Source organism: Marmota flaviventris, chromosome 6 (assembly GCF_047511675.1).
Source record: "Marmota flaviventris isolate mMarFla1 chromosome 6, mMarFla1.hap1, whole genome shotgun sequence".
In the NCBI taxonomy this organism is placed as follows: Eukaryota; Metazoa; Chordata; class Mammalia; order Rodentia; family Sciuridae; genus Marmota; species Marmota flaviventris.
The window spans coordinates 51,593,290-51,617,207 of record NC_092503.1 but is presented as its reverse complement, the minus strand read 5'-3'; the positions used below and the strand labels follow the sequence as shown (position 1 = coordinate 51,617,207).

Here is a 23,918-nt window from a genome sequence, read left to right as displayed (position 1 = left end):
TTTGGGAAATCGGAGGGCGGTCGGTCAGAAGGTCGCGCAAGCGCACTTGCATCTCACCGTTACCATAGCGACCAGACTGCAGATCCTCGCTGCCTTGTCAACATCTTTGAGCGTCGGCAGCTCCGGAGGCCGGGGTAACTGACGGATAACCAGGATTTGGAGTGGTATTTTAAATATGTGTCGTTAAACTGTGCGTGGGCTATCAGAGGCTTAGTCTTAGTCCACAGTCTCAATATTTGGGCAGTGGGTCAAATTCCGTTTACTCAGATTCCACTGGACGCTCCCTTCAGCGTGGCGATCCGACAAACCCTTTGTTCTAATAGAAAACGAGCACTGTCGAGGAGGACAAAGAAATCCCGGGCGGATACCCAGTGCCAGGGCTCAACCGAAATTAAGTACACTTAGACACAAAGGACAAAGCTAAGTTCAGAGACCCAACCAGTATTTGTCGAGCGCTGTATACTCTTAACATTAATTTCTAGGCCCCCTGGAGGACTCAAAAGGAGTTAAGACAGATCTAGCGCCAACAAGCTTACAGTCAATTGAAGACACGGGCAGGAAATACTCGAAATAATATTGGCGGCGCTAACAATAGTGCATTCGTTGGGCAAGGGTGCAGCCAGGTAAATAGAAGTCTGATGGAAGAGATGGGATTAAAGCATTTGATGTATGTACAATGTTTAGATGGGATAGAGGAGGAAAAATGAAAAATCATGCATTAGTGAAAGGTCAACTCTTTAAAATTGTCAAATATTAAAAAATGCCACAAATTTTTATCAAATTAGATCAAATTTCAATAAATAACTCAAGCACTTCAAATGAAATTAGCATTTTACACAGAAATCCTGAGAAACTACAGAAACCTTCTTCATTTAATAAAAAATTATATGACATTAATGTGTGGTAATATGAGCCATACTATTTAATTATTTATAACACCTTATTCCTCCATCAAGACTAATAATATTTATATATTTTTCTGATAGCTGATAAATTTTTTGTTGAAATGGGTTGGTTATGTGGCTGAGGCTTTCCCATATTTTCATTTGTGTTTTTCACCTTAATATTTAAATATCTTGTAATAATCAGCACCTTTAATCAAGAAATTTTTGTAATTACTAGATTTTAAATTCTTACTGGTAAGCTTGGAGTCAGGGTGGATATGCAGTGTGTCACTTCAGTTCTTAATGTTGAAGTCCCAAGGTTTGGGGCTTTCTAAATTTGGAAAACATGAACAAATTTTGTAGGTAGTGATGTGAATCGGTTTCTATTGATGAGTTATGGTGCCAGTTCATCTGGTATTCTGGCTTTTGCCCAGTGGTACCCCTGTTACAACTCCCGGAGTCATTATTCTCCAGAAAATGCATATGGGAAAGAAGTTAAATTAAGAAAGTACTAACAAATCTCATTGATAACTTTAATCTGGAGGGAATCAGATGATTCTGCTTAAGAGTCAAGCAAGGTAGAACCTTCCATACCTCAATATAGCTCAATATAGGCAAATCCATATTGGTCAAGGTAAGAAAAGCTGAACAGCAGGCCATACATTGTCCTTTAAGTAAAAAAAGTGTTTTGTTTTTTTTTTTTGCCTGAAGCCACTGAGATTTTTTAGTGCAGTAGGCTTGGAGAGATAATTGACTAACACAGAGAGAAAACAGATTGGACATTTCACATGCTAAATATGAACAAGACAAAAAAATCATTGAGAGTCATGCACACTGTTACTATAAAAGGAAATAGGATAGCATACAAAATATGGATGAAATACATGGTCTGGAACAAAAGCTAACCTAAGGGGATAAAAGAAAATTTATCATATATACTCTGTGCTATAGAAGAACTTAATCAAAAGAATATGAATATAATAAAATAGGAACTTGAAGACAAGATGCTAAAATAATATACTGAGAAATAAGCTCTCTGAGAGCTGACTGAGCCTTGCCTTCTTTGTTTACTACTATACCAATAGTTCTCAGAACCTTGCCTAGTATACAGTAGATAGTAAATATATATTTAATGAAAAATGAAATAAAATGGAGTTAAAGAACTGAGAAAGTTGAAGACCGAAACACATACCTTCAGGACTAATGAACAGTTAAAAAGTGTGAAGTAGCTTCTCTCTCTCTCTCTCTCTCTCTCTCTCTCTCTCTATATATATATATATATATATATATATATATATACACACACACACACACACACATATACACATATATATGATATATGAATATAAAAATATCATAATATATATTTATATATAAATATAAATATATACTTTTGGTACTGAAGATTGAGCCCAGGGGCACTTAACCACTGAGCCACATCCCTAGTCCTTTTTGTTTTTTGGTTTGAAACAGGGTCTTGTTAAGTTGCTTATGGCCTCACTAAGTTGCTGCAGCTGGCTTTGAACTTGTGATCCTCCTGCTTCAGCCTCCTGAGCTGCATCACATTAAAGGACTAATGAATAATTTTTAAAAGTGTGAAGTAGCTTCCATATATTAGCTGTTGCAAATAATGCTTCAAAGAACACAAAAGTGCAGATATTGTTTCAACAAACTGATTTAAATTCCTTTGGATATTCAGTAGTTCCTCCCTTATCTGTGGATGCCTGATAGTTTATTACTATCTTGTAGATAGTAATAAACTCTGAATATGCTATATTTTCTATACATGCATACTTATGATAATTTCTGTAAGGTAAGCAAATAATAAGTCAACAATTATTAGTAGTGTAATAAGGTAGAACTTTTATAACACAATGCTGTAATAAAAGTGCCATATCATATATCATGTGCTTTAGGGCCATTAATAAATAAAATGATTAATAAATAAAATACTTGAACAGAAGCACTGTGATACCACAATAGTTGGATCTTATAACTGACAGCTACTAAGTGACCAATAGGTGGTTACCATATACATTGTGGAGGATATATTGGACAAACTGGTAAATCATGGGCAGGATGGATCAGGACAGTATAACATTTCATCATGCAACTCAGAAAGTGCAATTTAAAACTTAATGAATTGTCTCTTTCTGGAATTTTCCATGTAATATTTTTGGATTGTATTTAACTGCAGATAACAAACTGTGAAAAGTAAATTCACAAATGAAGGGGAGACTACTGAATACCCAGAAGGGGGACTTCTGGATCATATAGTAGTTTTATTGTTAGTTTTTTGAGGAACTTCCATATTATTTATCATAATGGCTATATTAATTTATACTCCCACCAACACTGTACAAGGATTCCCTTTTCTCTATATCCTTTGCCAGCACTTGGTATCTTTGGGCTTTTTGGTAATAGTCCTTCTAAAGAGTGTGAGGTGATACATCTCATTGTGGTTTTAATTTACATATCTCTGATGGTTAGTGATGTTGGCCATCTTTTCATATATCTGTTCGCTGTTTTTATACCTTCTTTTGAGAAATGTCTTTTCAATAACTTTCCCACTTTCAAATTACACTATGTGTTTACTTTTTATTAAGTTATTTAATAATATATTTTAGATATTGGTCTCTTATCAGATGTATGGCTTGCAAATATTTTCTACCCATCTGTGGGATGTCTGTTTACTCTTTTAAGTATTTCCTTGGTTTTGCAGGGGCTTTTGATTTGATGAAGTCTCACTTATCTATTTTTGCTTTTTTTGATTAGGTATTTGGAGTCCCATCCAAGAAATCATTGCTCAGACCAGTGTTGTGGAGCTTTCCCAAGTTTTATTCTAGTGGTCTTATAATTTCATATCTTATTTTTAAATATTTAATTTACTTTCAGCTGATTTTTGTATGTGATATGAGAAGAATTTCTGGTTTCTATGGCAGAGACAAAGACAGATCAAGAAAGTTTTGCACTGGCAGCTAATAATCACTAATAATTTATTGGCCAAAACTAGTTATGTGGACTCCAAATAATCATAAGGTACAAGGAATTGCAATTCCTGAAATTCATAAATTCAGAAATATTTGATGAACGTTTGTTAGTACTGTATAAACATACTCAGACCTGCAGCATCTGTGGTAGGCAATTTCTAAGATGACACCCAATGATCTCCTTCTCCTGTTCTTGTGTAATTCCCACTCCTGGAGACTGGGATACACATAGTGACTTCTTTCCTGATGAATAGAGAATACAGCCTGATGGTACCTTGAATTGAGACAAAATTGAGAATTCTAGGGGACTAAGACAATTGAAATTTGCAAAGCAGAATGCCAGAGAGGAGATAGAGTATAAAAAAAGAAAGTTCTGGAGATCTTTGAGGGGATGCTCATGAATACTGATTAGTGCATGCATATGTAAAAGCTACATAAGACAGAGGGTAAAGCCCCTGGAAATAAGCATACAAAACAATTCATAGGGGCCACATAGAGCTGATTCTAATAATTCACATTCCAGATATCTTAAGTGAAGAGCTCTTATAATCCATGAAACATTTAGTTGAGTTCTCAGAAAGATAGTAGAGACAAACTAGTTCTAGATGAAAGGCTGTTTTAATCTAGCCTTAGCAAGCATAAAACCAAGCTTCCAAAGGCCCAGCTGTTTCTAAATAACTGTGTCCCAGACCAAAATTCAAAAGTACTTAGAGGACTAAAAATAAAATTATTCAGTAATGTGAATTCACAATGTCTGGCATTCAAATAAACATTTCTGTGTATGCAAAGACAAGTCCCATGATGAGAAAAAAAAATCAGTTAAAAACACACCAGGAAGTGCACAAATGAAAGAATTAGTAAACAAGGACATTAAAGCAACAGTTATAAATATACAGCATATGTTCAAGAAAGCAGAGTAAGCATGAGAACATTAGGAAGAGACAAAAAAAAAACCCAAAAGAAAACCAAACAAACAAACAAAATCCAAACTGGATGAAAAGTACAATATTTAGGTGAAAAAACGCAGATTAGACATTGCAAAGGAAAGAAGTAATGAATTTGAAAACAAAGCAATGGAAACTCTCCAAAATAAAATGGAGAACAAAGAGGTTTTTTTTCCCTAAAAAAGAAGGGTCAATGAGCTGTGGTATAACTTCAAACAGCTTAAGATACATGCATTTGAGGTCTAGAGGAGGGAACAAAGAGTATTTGAAAAATCATGGCTGTGAAATTTCCAAATGTGATAAAAATTATGGACCCACAAATATAAGAAGAAAAGAAACAAGAAGAAAACTACACCTAGCACATTATAATCCAATTGCTTAATATTGGTGAATGAAGAATGAACATAGAAGTCAGAGAGAAAAGGCACATTCATAGAGGGGGAAAAACTGACAGCAGATTTCTTGTAAAAAACAATGCAAGCCAGAAAACAGTGGAACAAAATGTGGAAAATACTTAAAATTTTCAATTTAGGCTGGGGATACAGCTGAGAGGTAGAGTTGCTTGCTTACCATGCACAATGCTGTGGAGTCAATCCCCAGCACTGGAAAAAAATTTCTATACCCAGAGAAAATATTGTTCAAGAATGAAAATGAAATAAATAAAAAAGCTCCATGAATTATCACCAGAAGATCAGCACTGTTTAATGAAAATCTTCAGGCAAAAGAGAAATGATGTCAGGTGAAAATGTGGATGTACACAAAAGGTACAAAGAACATTGAAAATATAAATACATATGTAAATGTAAAAAGCCTTTTCTTCTTTTAAAAAATCTCCTTAAAATATAATTAAATAAAAACTAAAATATTATGGTAATCATAATAGTAAAATAAATGACAATAAAATACATAGCAAAAGAGGGGAAATAGAATATCCTATAATCAAGTTCTTTTAGTATACATGAAATGTTATAATTTTATTTCAAGACAGAAGGTCAGAAGTTAAAAGATATGATACTATAAACTCTGAAGAAACCAAAACCAAAATACAAGGATGTATAAAAATAAACAAATGACAGAAAAAAATCAATTCATAAAGTATACTAAGTTCATCCAAAATACAAAATTTTAATAAAGGGGGAGCAGCAGAGAACTGGTAAAAGGCAAATAGCAATATGGCATGTTTGAATGTAGTAAAAAAGTTTGAATTTAATGTAAATAATCCAAACACCTTTGTTTATCACTGGAGTGGATAAAATAAGCAAGACTCAACTATATACTATTTACAAGAAACCCCACTTAGAATATGAAAATAAAACAGGTTAAAAATAAAATAGGAAAAGACATATCATGCTAACATTCACCAATAGAAAGAAGCTATTTGAATTTCATACAAAGTAAATTCAGAGCAAAGAATATTATCAGGGATTAACAAAGATATTTTATAATGATAAAGGTTTAATTTTGCCAAAAGAACATAGCAATACTATGTTTTTATACATATAACAACAACACTTTGAAATATATGAAACAAAATCTGGCAGAATTGAAAGGAAAAATATGAATTCACCATTATAGTTGGAGATTTCAATGCCCCTATTTCAACAATCAGAGAACAATTATAAAGAAGATAAGAATATAGAAGAATTGAACAACTTTGTCAACCAATTACCTGCATAGAACACTTCACCTAACAGCAAAAGACACATCCTTTTCTAGTATAAATGGAACACTTACAAAGATTGTGCATATCTGGCCATGAAAACAATTCTCAATCAGTTTTAAAAGATTCAAATCAAGTAAAGAATGTTTGTTTTGTGACTAAACTGGAATAAGTAACAGAAAAGTAGAATATTCGCAACTGTTTGAAAACTAAACAACACAATTGTAAATAACTCAGAAGTCAAGATGAAAGCATTTAAAGTTATTTGTAGTATGTATTTTTTCAAAAGGAAAAATTTAACAATTAAAATAGAAAATTTCAAAATTTGTAGAATGTAGGTAAAGTAGTGCTTTAATGGAAAGTTATGAAATTAAATGATTATATTAGAAAAGAAAAAAGTCCCAAATCAATGACTAAGCTTACACCTTCAGAAACTAGGAAAAGAAAAATTTATCCCAAAGTAAACAGAAGAAAGGAAATAGTAAAGAGTAGAGTAGAAAATCAGATATATTAGAAAACAAAATTAATAAAAACAAATACAACCTCCACGTGTGTACTGAGAAATTAAAATCCTTCAGCAGTCTCCTTTGATCTAAAATCTTTAACTTGAGTTTATGCTCCTGCGTGGTTTGGGCTGTACTTATCTCTTGGACCATATCTCTTTTTTGTTTTCTATGCTGTGCTTTTGCCACCTTTCAAATCTTTTATTGTCTTATTAGCATGTGACCCTTGCACACAGTTTCCTCTGTTTTCCCCCTCCCTGTCTCAGTGTCTTTGACTCCTACCCTTTTCCTCCTTGTTAATGCCTACTCATCCTTTAGATTTAGATTTGATATTCTAGTCTAGAAATATCCTACCCTAATATGTAACTTCACTAGAGCAGAATACGTGTTTGTTTTTGCTCAGTCAGTCTTTTATCCTGAATGTTTAACTCATGCAGAGCTCATGGTGGATTTTTAGAAAATATTTGCTGAATGAAGTGTAATCATAGTTCTATTTTCTTAGGATATGAAAGTTCAAGCATTATTCCTTTTCGACATCTCATTAATTAATATCCCAATAATCAAAAGAATTTTTGGGCTTATGATAGTTAAGAGAGAGTATTTAAGAGATTTCATAATCTTTTTGTATCTCTCATTTATACTTCATTTATTTACTCATTGCTTTGTAAAAATCCTTTTTTTTTGTATCAGGGATTGAACCCAGGAGTACTTAACCCATCCCTCCTCGCCCCTTTTAAATATATATATATATATATATGTATATATATATATTTTAATTTAGAGACAAGGTCTCACTAAGTTGCTTAGGGTCTTGTTCAGTTTCTGGCTTTGAGACTCGAAATCCTCCTACCCCAGCTGGCTGAGCCACTGTGATTACAGGCATTCACCACTGTGTTGAGCCGTAAGGATCTTCTATAGAGTCTAATTCATTTTGTCTTGATGTTACTCAAGTACTGTAAAGTTTGATCATTAGGACTACTATTTGGTTTGGTTTCACTGTATCCATGCATGAAATGTGGCATAATTTATACCAAATGATCAACTAGCTCATTTAATTAAAAGTAGTTTAATTTAGTTAAGATAATGGTAAATTAGAGGGATTAAATATGTGCAAAGGAGATTATTTTACTTTCTATTTATAATACCATTTCCATATAAACTTTTGGTGATTTGCTCAGAATTACAGAGCTAACATGGTGTTAAAATTCATACCTAATTCTGATGTCAAAATCTATCATTTTCCACTGCTACCTTCTCTCCATCATGTAAACTGTTGAAAAAATTTGCCATCCTAAAGAACAAATGTTTAAGTTCTAATGATGCATTAGCTAACAATGGCCAGCAATTATTTCAGTTTGTCTGACTGTGACACAGTGGGTTAAACTAGATTTCTCCAAACTAAAATTGTGATCAACTCATTCACAGATAACACCCTAGTAAGAAAAAAGAAGGTAGAGGTAAGATTTTATCTAACATAAACTTAATTATTATATAAAATACTAGTTTTTATAACATAATGAATTCATAGCAGTGGGAACTTAGTTTACTATGTAGGTAATAATAAGATTTTCATCAAATTTCACTAGCATTTAGTAGTTTAATGATTACCAATGACAATTGAAAAATTATTAACTGAAGAGTAATTTTCTGCCTTAAGTGTTAAACTTAAGCATTACTGAGTAGGGCAGACTCTCAGTGAAGTAAGCTATTAAGCTGTTGATACAGAAGCCAAGAACTAGTTGGGAGAGGGAGAGCAGTTCAGAGAAATGCAAAGATGTGATCAGCAAAGTAGAAACTCAGTAACAAGGAAACAGAATAACAAGGACAGAATAAGATGTGTTCTTCCTTTTGGGGTTGTTATTATTTCTTCCATTTTGGAATTAGGATCTCTTGAAAAAACAAGAAGAGGTAGTCCAGAGATTAGAGAGATAGTCCAGAATATAACGAATATTCCCATTTAAGAGAGCTATAGAGAAATTTGGTTTGGGTTTGAGAGTGTTAGAGTAGGATGAGGATATAGATAGATTGAATTATTTGTGTTATTAGTTAAGCCTGGCAGATAAAGAGAATGAGGAAAATGGGATTAGTGAGAAGAATCACACGTGATTTTGTGCAGGTCAATTAGATTGTAGCTCTTCATTTGTAGATCAGAATGTTTAATATTGTTGGAAAATAAGGCCCTGACAAGAAGAATAAAGCTACACCCTCCCCCACCGAAATGCTTAAATTTTATTCAAGTTTCATCTTGTTGCTAGAGTTATTAAGACATTTGATCTTCAGCAGGTGGGAAACTATGTGAAAGAATCTTCTGATGTCATAATTTCTGGGTGTTGCTGGAACATTTGATCATCATTCCTTCGGCAATTCTAGCTTTCTATGGAAGGTCAGTAGAAGCAATTGATTTATTTACCTCTACCGGAATCAGACTCGGCCTATTTTGGTAAGTATATATTTCCTTGATCAAGTTAGCTAAAACTTAATACTTAGATAGAGAGACTAAACCATAGAGTTAACTATGGTTTTACTAAATAATTATTGAGCAAAACACTTTTTTTTCATGATATTGACACAATCTATAAAAATCATTGTATAATATTCAAATTCTTAAACCTTAATAATTTAGTTTTATTGTATCACCAATAAACATTTACTTATTAGGCATAGAATGCTAGGCATTGAAACAGTTTTAAGACATTTTTTTATTTTTTCTGTCCTCTGTGGGCTAATAGTTAAAGACATGTAAATTTATTCAAGAACTGTTATGGGTATTAGAGTGGTGACAAAGATAGGCATAGAATGGGGGATACTAAACAAAACATTTATAAACTACTAGTGTAGTGTTTCTGAACAGGGAGAAATTTTTGCCTCTCTCCCTTACCAGGGGACACTCAGCAATATCTGGAGACTGTCTCAGTTGGGAGAAAGATGCTGCTGGTATCTCGTGGGTAAATGCTACAGAATATTATACAATGTACAGGAAAGTCTGCCTTCCCCAACTCAGAATCATCTGGTCCTAAATGACAATGGTATCATGTTTTTGAGAAACCCTGAATTAGAATGATGGTCACTGTTACAAAATGGAAATAAAGGTGTTATGAAAACTTGAATGATGAGGGTTTTGACAGGTTTCTCTAAGAAACTGAAATGTAAATTCATGCTTAGTAAGTTGGCCCTAGCAAGTGAAGGGTGGTAACAATGGATGGGGAAAGAGTTCCAAGTAAAGGCAATAGTAGACAGTTTATGCGTGTGTGTGTGTGTGTGTGTGTGTGTGTGTGTGTGTGTGTGTGTATTCATCATATATATCATGTGGTATTCATGGTATACATTAATAAATATTTACTAATATAAATTAATATATATTTACTAATGCTCAGTGGCATCTGCTGAGTAATAAGTCAACATTTATTGAGCACTTAAGTGTTAGGCATTGTACTTTACACATATTATTTAATTTTTACTATTACCCTGGAAGTTGATAATGTTATTCACAACTTTTGAGAAACATAAATTAAGTATCTTGACTAAGATCACATAGTTGGAGAAGGCCAGACTAAGATTTGAACTCATATTAGTCCAACCTCTCAAGGCCACTGTCTTAACTCTGCTGAATTGTAAATGTAGAGAAGCAAGGGTCGGGGGAATAAATAATCATAGGAAGAGAAAGAGTAGCTGAAGGTATCTTGGTGAGTGTGAAACTCAGAGGAAGAGAAGAGCAAGTGTAGATAGGTGGAGAGGTGTTAGAGATGGAGTAAGTTTGTTGATTACAACCACTGGAAGTCAAACTGACTTTTTTCCCACACAGCAGTAGTAGACTTGAAGTCTATTAATATTAACCATAGTCCAATTATGTTAACCAAAGGGAATAGGTTATTTTTATCACTTAGTGTGGCTGTCTTGTAATTGTTACAAGAATTAAAATTTTATGTAATGGATAATTGTATAATTTAGTATTTTACCTTTTTATAGATATTTTAAAATGTTACTTTCAGAATGTTTCTATGTATATAAACATATATATAGAATAATGTTAAACAATAATGTTAATAATTTCAAATAACTCATTGGAGATAACTCCCTCCCTTATTATTTTAACTTTCTTGTCTAGGTTTTCAGTGAATTATGCCTTTTCGGTTTGGGACCCAACCAAGGAGGTTTCCAGTGGAAGGAGGAGATTCTTCAATTGGGCTAGAATCAGGGCTGAGCTCAAGTGCTGCCTGTAATGGGAAAGAGATGTCACCAAATAGGTAAAGTCTTCTCATCCTGACAACTGAAGAAATATGTATTGTCTATCATCAATACATATTCAATGTTAGCAAGAAAAACCCCCAGGAATTCAAACACTGCTGTTATTAAATTAGTGTTAAGAGAGCCCAGTTTTTTTTAAAAACATAGAGTTTGTATTTCGTATCTCTGTAATTATTTCTCTTTTTGGTAAATTTTCAGCTGCTTGTTTTATTGATAGTTTTCAAGATTAGAGAATGCTCAATTAAATAAACCTTTAGTGTTATTATATGTTGGGCACCGTGGTAGGCATAAGGCTACAAATAGAAAAAAGACAGATCTCAGATTTAGTGTCACTTTAATTAGACACTATCTTTGGCAGCAAGAGTGTTATAACAGAATAGAGGACACAGAGACCAATCCACAAAATTACAACTATCTTATATTAGACAAAGGTGCTAAAAGCATGTAATGGAGAAAGGATAGCATCTTTAACAAATGGTGCTGGGAGAAATGGAAATCCATATGCAACAAAATGAAATTTAAACCCTTTCTCTCACCATGCACAAAAGTTAACTCAAAATGGATCAAGGAGCTAGGAATCAAACCAGAAACTATGCGTCTAATAGAAGAAAAAGTTGGCTCTAATCTCCATCTTGTGGGGTCGGGCTCCAAATTCCTTAATAGGACACCTATAGCACAAGAGTTAAAATCAAGAATCAACAAATGGGACGTATTCAAACTAAAAAGTTTTTTCTCAGCAAGAGAAACAATAAGAGAGGTAAATAGGGAGCCTACATCCTGGTAACAAATTTTTACCCCTCACACTTCAGATAGAGTCCTAATCTCCAGAGTATACAGAGAACTCAAAAAATTAAACAACAAGAAAACAAATAACCCAATCAACAAATAGGCCAAGGATCTGAACAGACACTTCTCAGAGGAGGATATACAGTCAATCAACAAATACACGAAAAATGCTCACCATCTCTAGCAATCAGAGAAATTCAAATTAATACCACTCTAAGATACCATCTCACTCCAGTAAGAATGGCAACCATTATGAAGTCAAACAATAACAAGTGCTGGCGAGGATGTGGGGAAAAGGGTACACTTGTACATTGCTGGTGGGACTGCAAATTGGTGCGGCCAATTTGGAAAGCAGTATGGAGATTCCTTGGAAAGCTGGGAATGGAACCACCATTCGACCCAGCTATTCCCCTTCTCGGACTATTCCCAAAAGACCTAAAAAGAGCATACTGCAGGGATACAGCTACATCAATGTTCATAGCAGCACAATTCACAATAGCTAGACTGTGGAACCAACCTAGATGCCCTTCAATAGATGAATGGATAAAAAAAAAATGTGGCATTTATACACAATGGAATATTACTCAGCACTAAAAAATAACAAAATCATGGCATTTGCAGGGAAATGGATGGCATTAGAGCAGATTATGCTAAGTGAAGTTAGCCAATCCCTAAAAAACAAATGCTGAATGTCTTCTTTGATATAAGGGGGGTGACTCAAAACAGAGCAGGGAGGAAGAGCACGAGAAGAAGATTACCATTAAACAGGGACGAGAGATGGGAGGGAATGGGAGAGAGAAGGGGAATTGCATGGAAGATGAAAGGAGACCCTCATTGTTATACAAAATTACATATAAGATGGTGTGAGGGGGAAGGAAAAAAAGAGAGAGAAATGTGTTACAGTAGATGGGTAGAGAGAGGTGATGGGAGGGGAGAGGAGGGGAGGGGGAGATAGGAAGGGGATAGGAAGGGCAGCATAATACAACAGACACTAGTATGGCAGTACGTATAAACGTTGCTGTATAACCAATGTGATCCTGCAATCTGTACATGTGGGAAAATAAGAATTCATACCCCATTTGAATCAAATGTATGATATATGACATGTCAAGATCATTGTAACGTTTTGAGCAACTAATTAAAAAAGATCATCTTCAGAAAAAAAGACTATGAAAAAAATCATTTTTGCAAAATTGCAAAAAAACCCCTACAAATAAATAGGATTTGTTTCACTCTTTTGCTGTTTTCTGTAGCAAAACAGTAAATAATATATTGTTAGGTTTCTCATGGTTTAGAGATTTGGGGATCACAAATTTAATATTAATAAGGTAGTTTTTCAAGGATGTAATTGGCTACTTTGAAAGTTTTGGGGGAGGAGCCGGGCCGCCGCCAGCGCCTGAAGCAGGCCCAGCAGCTCGCCAGCGTGGTGACTGCGTGACTCCAATTGGAGAGGGGGCGGAGCGGAGCCGCCACCCGCACCCGCAAGGTGGGCAGACCCGTGACCCAGTGGTACATGGGCGTGGTAGGAGGGGCAGGGCAGAGCCGCCGCCCGCGCTTGCAAGGTAAACAGACCTGTCACAGACTGGCGGGTCAGGCCCAGTGGCTGCCAGTGTGGTACACACGTCACCCCAACTGGAGTAGGGGCAGAGCAGATCCTTCTCCCACGCCCGGATCAGGCCCTGCCGGTGTGGTGGCCACGTGACCCCAATTGGAGTGGGGGCGGAGCGGAACCGCCACCCGTGCCCGCAGGGTGAGCAGACCTGTGACCAACCTGCAGATCAGGCCCAGGGGTCCGCAGGCGTGGTAGGAGGGGCAGGGCAGATCCGCCGCCCGCGCCTGCAAGGTAGGCAGACCTGCGACAGACCGGCGGATCAGGCCCAGGAGCCTGCCGGCGTGGTACACACACCACCCTAATTGGAGTAGGGGCAGAGCAGAGTCGCCGCCCGTGCCAGGAACAGGCCCAGCGACCTGCAGGCGGGGTAGTCACGACACCCCAATTGGAGTAGGGGCAGAGCAGAGCCGCCACCCGTGCCCGAAAGGTGGGCAGATCTGCGACCGACCAGTGGGACAGGCCCAGTGGCCTGCCGGTAAGACAGACACGTCACCCCATTTGGAGTAGGGGCCGAGTAGAGCCGCCGCCTGCGCCTGCAGGGTAGGCAAACCTGCAACCGACCGGCGGATCAGGCCTGGTGGCCTGCCGGCATGGTACACTCGTCACCCCAATTGGAGTAGGGGCAGAACAGAGCCGCCGCCAGCGCCCAGAACAGGCCCAGTGACCTGCTGGCGTGGTAGCCACGACACCCCAATTGGAATAAGGAGAGAGCAGAGCCGCCGCCCGCACCTGCAGTAAAGATACGCAAGCAGTATGAAAAGACAAGGAAAGAAAGGACCACAAGCAATGCAGGTCAACGCAACTTTAGAAGAGGTAACAGCTGCAGCAGATGGAATGTCAGATAAAGAATTCAGATATACATGCTTCAGATGATCTGGAGTATCAAGGAAGACATTAGACAGCAAAATCAGACAATGAAAGATCACTTCGACAATGAATTACGCAAACAAATCCAGGAAGCAAAGGATCAACTATACAGGGAGATAGAGGTTATAAAAAACAAACAAACAGAAATCCTAGAAATGCAGGAAGCAATAAATCAACTTAAAAACTCAATGGAGAATACTACCAGCAGAGTAGAACACTTAGAAGATAGAGCATCCGACAATGCAGACAAAGTATTTCAACTGGAAAAGAACATAGACAGCTCAGCAAGACTGTTAAGAAACCATGAGCAGAACATCCAAGAAATATGGGATAACATTAAGAGACCAAACTTAAGAGTCATTGGGATACAGGAAGGGACAGAGCTCCAAACCAAAGGAATGAGCAGTCTATTCAATGAAATAATACGAGAAAACTTCCCAGACTTGAAGAATGAGACAGAATCCCAAATCCTAGAAGCCTACAGGACGCCGAATGTGCAAAATCATAAGAGATCCACACCTAGACACATTATAATGAAGATGCCCAACATACAGAATAAGGAGAGAATTTTAAAAGCTACAAGAGAAAGGAAGCAGATTACATTTAGGGGTAAGCCAATCAGGCTAACAGCTGATCTTTCAACACAGACTCTGAAAGCTAGAAGATCCTGGAATAACATATTTCAAACACAGAAAGAAAATGGGTTCCAACCAAGAATTGTGTATCCAGCGAAATTAAGCTTCAGGATGGAAGATGAAATTAAAACCTTCCACGATAAACAAAAGTTAAAAGAATTTGCAGCTAGAAAACCATCTCTTCAAAACATCCTAACCAAAACATTACAGGAAGAGGAAATGGAAAATAACAATGAAAACCAACAGTGGGAGGTAGGACAGTAAAGGGGGGAAAAATAATCAAAGAGGAAAACAAACCATGTTTAGTAACAGAAATAAACAAATATGGCTGGAAGAACAACCCATATCTCAATAATAACCCTAAATGTTAATGGCTTAAACTCACCAATTAAGAGACACAGGCTAGTAGAATGGATCACAAAACAAGACCCAACAATATGCTGCCTACAGGAGACGCATTTGATAGGAAAAGACATACATAGGCTGAAGGTGAAAGGTTGGGAAAAATCATATCACTCATATGGACTTCGGAAACAAGCAGGAGTGTCCATACTCATTTCAAATAAAATAGATTTCAAGCCCAAGTTAATCAAAAGGGATAAAGAGGGACACTACATACTGCTTAAGGGAACCATACACCAACAAGACATAACAATCATAAATATTTATGCCCCAAACAATGGTGCAGCTATGTTCGTCAAACAAACTCTTCTCAAGTTCAAGAGTCTAATAGACCACCATACCATAATCATGGGAGACTTCAACACACCTCTCTCGCCACTGGACAGATCTTCCAAACAAAAGTTGAATAAGGAAACTATAGAACTCAATAACACAATTAATAACCTAGACTTAATTGACATATATAGAGTATACCACCCAACATCAAGCAGTTATACTTTTTTCTCAGCAGCACATGGATCCTTCTCAAAAATAGATCATATATTATGTCACAGGGCAACTCTTAGACAATATAAAGGAGTAGAGATAATACCATGCATCTTATCTGATCATAATGGAATGAAACTGAAAATCAACGATAAAAGAAGGAAGGAAAAAGCATACATCACTTGGAGAATGAACAATAGGTTACTGAATGATCAATGGGTTATAGAAGACATCAAGGAGGAAATTAAAAAATTCTTAGAGATAAATGAAAACACAGACACAACATATCGGAATCTATGGGACACATTGAAAGCAGTTCTAAGAGGAAAATTCATTGCTTGGAGTTCATTCCTTAAAAAAAGAAAAAAAAAACAACATATAAATGATCTCATACTTCATCTCAAAATCCTTGAAAAAGAAGAGCAAAACAACAGGAAAAGAAGTAGAAGGCAAGAAATAATTAAAATCAGAGCTGAAATTAATGAAATTGAAACAAAAGAAACAATTGAAAAAATTGACAAAACTAAAAGTTGGTTCTTTGAAAAAATAAACAAAATCAACAGACCCTTAGTGATGCTAGCGAAGAGAAGAAGAGAGAGAACTCAAATTACTAGCATACGGGATGAAAAAGGCAATATCACAACAGACACTTCAGAAATACAGAAGATAATCAAAAACTATTTTGAATCCTTATACTCCAATAAATTAGAAGATAGTGAAGGCATAGATAAATTTCTTAAGTCATATGATCTGCCCAGATTGAGTCAGGAGGATATAGAAAACCTAAACAGACCAATATCAATTGAGGAAATAGAAGAAACCATAAAAAGACTACCAACTAGGAAAAGCCCAGGACCGGATGGGTATACAGCAGAATTTTACAAAACCTTTAAAGAAGAACTAATACCAATACTTTTCAAGCTACTTCAGGAAATAGAAAAAGAGGGAGAACTTCCAAATTCATTCTATGAGGCCAACATCACCCTGATACCTAAACCAGACAAAGACACTTCAAAGAAAGAAAACTACAGACCAATATCTCTAATGAACCTAGATGCAAAAATCCTCAATAAAATTCTGGCGAATCGGATACAAAAACATATCAAAAAAATTGTGCACCATGATCAAGTAGGATTCATCCCTGGGATGCAAGGCTGGTTCAATATACGGAAATCAATAAATGTTATTCACCACATCAATAGACTTAAAAATAAGAACCATATGATCATCTCGATAGATGCGGAAAAAGCATTCGACAAAGTACAGCATCCCTTTATGTTCAAAACTCTAGAAAAACTAGGGATAACAGGAACATACCTCAATATTGTAAAAGCAATCTATGCTAAGCCTCAGGCTAGCATCATTCTGAATGGAGAAAAACTGAAGGCATTCCCTCTAAAATCTGGAACAAGACAGGGATGCCCTCTCTCTCCACTTCTGTTCAACATAGTTCTCGAAACACTGGCCAGAGCAATTAGACAGACGAAAGAAATTAAAGGCATCAAAATAGGAAAAGAAGAACTTAAATTATCACTATTTGCAGATGATATGATTCTATACCTAGCAGACCCAAAAGGCTCTACAAAGAAACTATTAGAGCTAATAAATGAATTCAGCAAAGTGGCAGGATATAAAATCAACACGCATAAATCAAAGGCATTCCTGTATATCAGCGACAAATCCTCTGAAATGGAAATGAGGACAACCACTCCATTCACAATATCTTCAAAAAAAATAAAATACTTGGGAATCAACCTAACAAAAGAGGTGAAAGACTTATACAATGAAAACTACAGAACCCTAAAGAGAGAAATAGAAGAAGATCTTAGAAGATGGAAAAATATACCCTGTTCATGGATAGGCAGAACTAACATCATCAAAATGGCGATATTACCAAAAGTTCTCTATAGGTTTAATGCAATGCCAATCAAAATCCCAACGGCATTTCTTGTAGAAATAGAGAAAGCAATCATGAAATTCATATGGAAAAATAAAAGACCCAGAATAGCAAAAACAATGCTAAGCAGGAAGTGTGAATCAGGCGGTATAGCGATACCAGACTTCAAACTATACTACAGAGCAATAGTAACAAAAACAGCATGGTACTGGTACCAAAACAGGCGGGTGGACCAATGGTACAGAATAGAGGACACAGAAACCAATCCACAAAACTACAACTATCTTATATTTGATAAAGGGGCTAAAAGCATGCAATGGAGGAAGGATAGCATCTTCAACAAATGGTGCTGGGAAAACTGGAAATCCATATGCAACAAAATGAAACTGAATCCCTTTCTCTCGCCATGCACAAAAGTTAATTCAAAATGGATCAAGGAGCTTGATATCAAATCAGACACGCCGTCTGATAGAAGAAAAAGTTGGCTACGATCTACATACTGTGGGGTCGGGCTCCAAATTCCTCAATAGGACACCCATAGCACAAAAGTTAATAACTAGAATCAACAAATGGGACTTACTCAAACTAAAAAGTTTTTTCTCAGCAAAAGAAACAATAAGAGAGGTAAATAGGGAGCCTACACCCTGGGAACAAATCTTTACTCCTCACACTTCAGATAGAGCCCTAATATCCAGAGTATACAAAGAACTCAAAAAATTAGACAATAAGAGAACAAACAACCCAATCAACAAATGGGCCAAGGACCTGAACAGACACTTCTCAGAGGAGGACATACAGTCAATCAACAAGTACATGAAAAAATGCTCACCATCTCTAGCTGTCAGAGAAATGCAAATCAAAACCACCCTAAGATACCATCTCACTCCAGTAAGATTGGCAGCCATTATGAAGTCAAACAACAACAAGTGCTGGTGAGGATGTGGGGAAAAGGGTACACTTGTACATTGCTGGTGGGACTGCAAATTGGTGCGGCCAATTTGGAAAGCAGTATGGAGATTTCTTGGAAAGCTGGGAATGGAGCCACCATTTGACCCAGCTATTCCCCTTCTTGGTCTATTCCCTAAAGACCTAAAAAGAGCATGCTACAGGGACACTGCTACATCGATGTTCATAGCAGCACAATTCACAATAGCAAGACTGTGGAACCAACCTAGATGCCCTTCAATAAACGAATGGATAAAAAAAATGTGGCATTTATACACAATGGAGTATTACTCTGCATTAAAAAATGACAAAATCATAGAATTTGCAGGGAAATGGATGGCATTAGAGCAGATTATGCTAAGTGAAGCTAGCCAATCCCTAAAAAACAAATGCCAAATGTCTTCTTTGATATAAGGAGAGTAACTAAGATCAGAGTAGGGACGAAGAGCAGGAGAAGAAGATTAACATTTAACAGGGATGAGAGGTGGGAGGGAAAGGGAGAGAGAAGGGAAATTGCATGGAAATGGAAGGAGACCCTCAGGGTTATACAGTGGAGGGGGTAGAGAGAGAGGAGGGGAGGGGAGGGGAGAGGTGGGGAGGGGGGAGGGTGGAGGATGGGAAAGGCAGCGGAGCACAACAGACACTAGTATGGCAATATGTAAATCAATGGATGTGTAACTGATGTGATTCTGCAATCTGTGTATGGGGTGAAGGTGGGAGTTCATAACCCACTTGAATCAAAGTGTGGAATATGATATGTCAAGAAATTTGTAATGTTTTGAACAACCAACAATTAAAAAATTAAAAAAAAAAAGTTTTGAGCTTTTCTTTAGAAGTGTTCAAGGCTGAGTATTTGGTGGGAATGTAGGAAAGGAAATTCAGACACTACATGTATTTTTTTAAGTGACATTTAAGACCTATTTCAAACCTGAGATTCCATCAACATTTGATTATATGTGGAATATTTTGTTCAATTTTTTTCATAAATATTCTAGATTTGAAATCATCCAACTAAAATGATTCTTTTTTACACATATAAAACTACAATTTGATGGGCTTCAACTAATGTCTATACTCATGAAACCATTTCCGTCAAGACAACAATTTCCATCACTTCCAAAAGTTCCCTCATACCCTTAATAATCCATCTTCCCTGCACCCTCATGTCCATTGGTCTACCTTTGCCACTACATATTCTTTTGCATTTTCTAGAATTTATAGGAATGGAATCTACACTATGCATTCTTTTTTTTTTTTTTTGAGGAGCACAAAAGATTTTGAAATTCATCCATTCAATCAATAGTTTGCTCTGTTAATTGCTGAGTAAGATTCCATTGCATAGATGTAGCACAATCTGTTATCTATTTACTTGTTGATAGACATTTAGAACAAATTAAAAAAAAACATACAGGCAAGTCACTGACTGGGAAAAAATATTCAGACAAAGGACTTGTACTCTAAATGTATAGAGAACTCTTACATCTTAATGTAGACAAACTATATTTTATTTAATGGGAAAAATTGAACAGACATTTCAAAAAAGAAGATCTATAAGGGGCCAAAACACACATAAAAATATTCTACATCATCACTCATCAGAGAATTATAAATGGAAACTATGATGAGATCTCACTCCATATTCACTAGAAAGGCTCAAATTAAAAAGACTGACCATACCAAGTGTTGACAAGGATGCAGAGTAACTGGTAATCTTGTACACTTCTGGAGAAAATATCAAGTGATACAAAAGTTTGGAAAAACAGTTTGGCAGCTTCCTTAAAAGCTAAACATAGACCTACCATATGACTCAGCCATTCTACACCTAAATAAACGAAAACATATGCCCACACAAAGGCTAGTGTATGAATGATCTGATTCTTAAGGTACGTTTATGAATGAATTGCCATGGTATTATCACTTAGGTTTATAACAGTGTACTTTAATTTGCCATTTAGCAATTCCTGCATACCTTTCAAAATAAACATTTGGAGGGTTATTTTGATTTTTGTGAACTTTCAGTAATTAAATATTTGGCAACAGCCACAATTTCTTTGCTACATAAGCCTAGAATGTTTGGCTCATTAATGCCTCTGTGTCATACTTATTCTGTACCATTCAAAGATTTCAAAGTGTTTTAAAACAGTTGAATATATACTCAAACTTTGGTGCTCTAAAAATTTTCCTGTTTAGTGTCTAATTATTACATGTTATTTGCTCTTTTATTCAGGCAACTCCGAAGATGCCCTGGAAGTCATTGCCTGACAATAACTGATGTTCCCATCACTGTCTATGCAACAATGCGAAAGCCACCTGCACAAAGCAGCAAGGAAATGCATCCTAAATAGCATCATTAAGTCTGTTGTTGAGGGTTGACTAGGTCAAGGGTAATGGGCCAAGATCATCTTATGATCTGGTAAACAAATAAAAGTGGTGGCACCGTTGGATGATGACAATAGTTGAACTATTTTATTTTAGTAAAAAGGAGAAATGTAACCAGTAAAAAACACATAGTGATAAGTTATCAGTTATGTCTAACAGACAAGGCAGAATAATATTTAACAGTTAGAAGTGCCTTAGAGATCATCTTGGATCATTAATATTAATAATTCAAGATGAAACTTAATCTACCATGGCTATCAGTCAGATGGAGCCTATTTTATTTGTTTTTTTTTTGAATTGTTTCAATCTCTGTTAAATTTCTCTGATGAATTTCTTAACTGTTTTTCAATTACTTGAAGTCCCTGAACTTCTGTAAGGCATCTATTTTGAATTCTCTGTCAGGCAGTAATTCCATTTCCATATCTTCAAGACCAGTCAGTGGTACCTTATTTTGTCCATTTGACGCCATCATGTTTTCTTGGTTGATCCTGACTCTTTTGGCCATGAGTTGACATCTGCATACTGACATAGGTACCTAATACAGTGTTCACTGTTTGGGTGTGTTTGTAAGTTTCCATAGGAATAAGTTTGTCCAGAGATTCAGGCAAGTTGACTAATCAGTCAACCTAAAAGGTCACTAAGCCTATGACAACTTCAGTCATTGCAGTCTTAGGGAGCACCCTAAACTGAGGACCACTGCCCACAGGATCCTTTGGCTGCCATGGCCAATGTAGTACTTGGTCAAACTCAAAGCCTATGGCTGCTAGGCCAGCACAATGTCAGGCAGATGGCCAGCTCACTGCTGAGGTTTATTCAGGGCCCAAGGCTACTATAATTTGCTGGTGGTGACATAGGCCAGAACTTGAGCTCATCCTCCTGGAGTTGTGGTTTCCTATCTTGAGTTGAAGTAGGTCTAGGGGCTCTGTCTCTGAGTATTGGTGTTGAGTCAAGAGGTTCTGCTTGGTGTGCTAGGTTTTACTGTGGTGGCCTAGTGCTGGATTACAAGGCAAATTCCTAAGCTTACTTCCCTCTCCTTCCTCCAAGTAGATGGGGATTTTCTCCATGCTGTTCTGCCAGCAGTTGGGAGGGTAACGTGAAAATTGTCTTTTCTATTCTCTTCAATGCATAATTTTCTTACTATTTGTGAAATCAGGGTCTCTCACCTGGTTTCCTTAGGTCTTAATGAAGTTTTTTTTTTTTTTTTTTTTTAATGTACATAGTTGTTCAAATTGATTTTTTTGTGAGGGATGATCCTAATCTATCTTGCTTCTTCTCAGGTGGGGCCTATTTTAAATACTTAATGTGTTTTAAGTTAACTTCCTTTGTTTATATTTAGGTTGATACTTAGCTAAGTCCTTTCATCTGAATACCCTAGCTCATTTATGGCTTGATAATCTTTTGATAATGCTCTGCCAAAAATTATATTGGGTAAGCAATGGAGCCCTGGGGTTGTGCTTTTTGGAAGAATACCCAAGATCAAAAAAGTTCCTAGTCCATGGTTAATCTGCAAAGTATTTTAACTACTTTCATATGGGAGCTCAGATTATTGGTTAAATTTATTAATGAGGTCAAGGCTATGGTTTTAACCCTTATCTTTTCCAGGAAAAATGTCCCATTATCACATTATTCCCCAACTCCCAACCAGTCATCTTGAAATTGTCTATCAGTATTGAAAAAGTTCAGATGGATCTTTTTACTTGATTAGTAAAAGGATAAGGATAACCTTTGATAACCTATGTTTTATTTTTCTTCTTGCAGTAGTACCCAGGACTCAGCCTGCTTTTTTCCTTTCCTCTTCATGGCTGTCACCAGCCATCCAATGAAATTGTCTTCTCCAAAGAACTGATTTAGGATCAGTTAAAATTCTCTCAGTTTCTTACTGTCCCTGAAGAGATACATAGGTCTTTTTTTTAAAATGAAAAATCTATTAGCTTATAATTATATGTACATAGATGCATATGTACTATATTAGTTAAAAAATAAAAAAACTGCCATGAAGTTATAAAATGATAAACTCTCATAACTTACACTGACAGCTGGGAAATATTCAAGTTCCAACCAACAAAAGAGAAAAGACCTTGTTGAACATGTGGGATATTGAGTAGAGATTCAAAAAAGTCATGTCTCTATAGGAAGACTAAATTAGCTCTAGCCTAAAGGCTAGTGTACCAACTTTAACAAAGCTTAAAAATAAGACTTCAGACAATCAAGATGATGCCTAAGTAACATAATTGTATGCCAGATAAAAAGTGTAACACTCCTGAAAGGAAGAAAAGAAAACCCAGACAGGAAATTGCCCAAGGCTGGGAAAAGAATAACAGGAAAGGAGTAGTGATATAATTCATACAAGGCTGGAAATAATTTATGTTTCAACTAACATGATGAAAAGTTCTTTTATTATATGGATTTTGAGTCTTTAGCAAGTATTATCAGAGTGGGGTTGGGAGTGGACTTGGGGGATTGGGAAAGCTGCTCTGAACCTGCCCTAACAATGCTAAGATCAGGACTTGAAGAGACAACACTGATTCCAAATACCTTAACTGTATTCAAGTGTGGGAAAACTCAAAATTTAAAGAACTACAATGAAAATCTAGCACCAAAAATGTAAAATCCACAATGATCAGCATATAATAAAAAATTAGTGGGCAAGCAAAAATGGAAAGAAAATATAATCCATAGTCAT

General features: G+C 36.2%; 1 protein-coding gene across 7 annotated transcripts; it reads left to right on the top strand.

The window, feature by feature from the left end:
* Nucleotides 1–40: 40 nt before the first annotated feature.
* Nucleotides 41–21,303, top strand: Fam229b (family with sequence similarity 229 member B). 7 transcript variants are annotated; one of them, XM_071613107.1, is made up of 5 exons: nt 51–164; nt 9,262–9,421; nt 9,863–9,926; nt 11,087–11,225; nt 21,084–21,303. In XM_071613107.1, the coding sequence occupies exons 4-5, from the start codon at nt 11,101–11,103 to the stop codon at nt 21,199–21,201; spliced, it is 243 nt and encodes an 80-aa protein (XP_071469208.1). In that variant the 5' UTR covers nt 51–164; nt 9,262–9,421; nt 9,863–9,926; nt 11,087–11,100; the 3' UTR covers nt 21,202–21,303. The 7 variants fall into 7 exon arrangements, with proteins under 7 accessions (XP_071469206.1, XP_071469207.1, XP_071469208.1 ...); XM_071613105.1 differs by lacking the exon at nt 9,863–9,926 and having other exon boundaries at nt 41–134; XM_071613106.1 differs by lacking the exon at nt 9,863–9,926 and having other exon boundaries at nt 49–134; nt 9,265–9,421.
* The last annotated feature ends 2,615 nt before the right edge of the window (nt 21,304–23,918 follow it).

Bases quoted from the DNA above. Each gene is read 5' to 3' on its own strand.
- Fam229b (XM_071613105.1), top strand. From the start codon at position 11,101: ATGCCTTTTCGGTTTGGGACCCAACCAAGGAGGTTTCCAGTGGAAGGA. The intron at 11,226-21,083 runs GTAAAGTCTTCT...TCTTTTATTCAG, and splicing joins AAAGAGATGTCACCAAATAG to GCAACTCCGAAGATGCCCTG.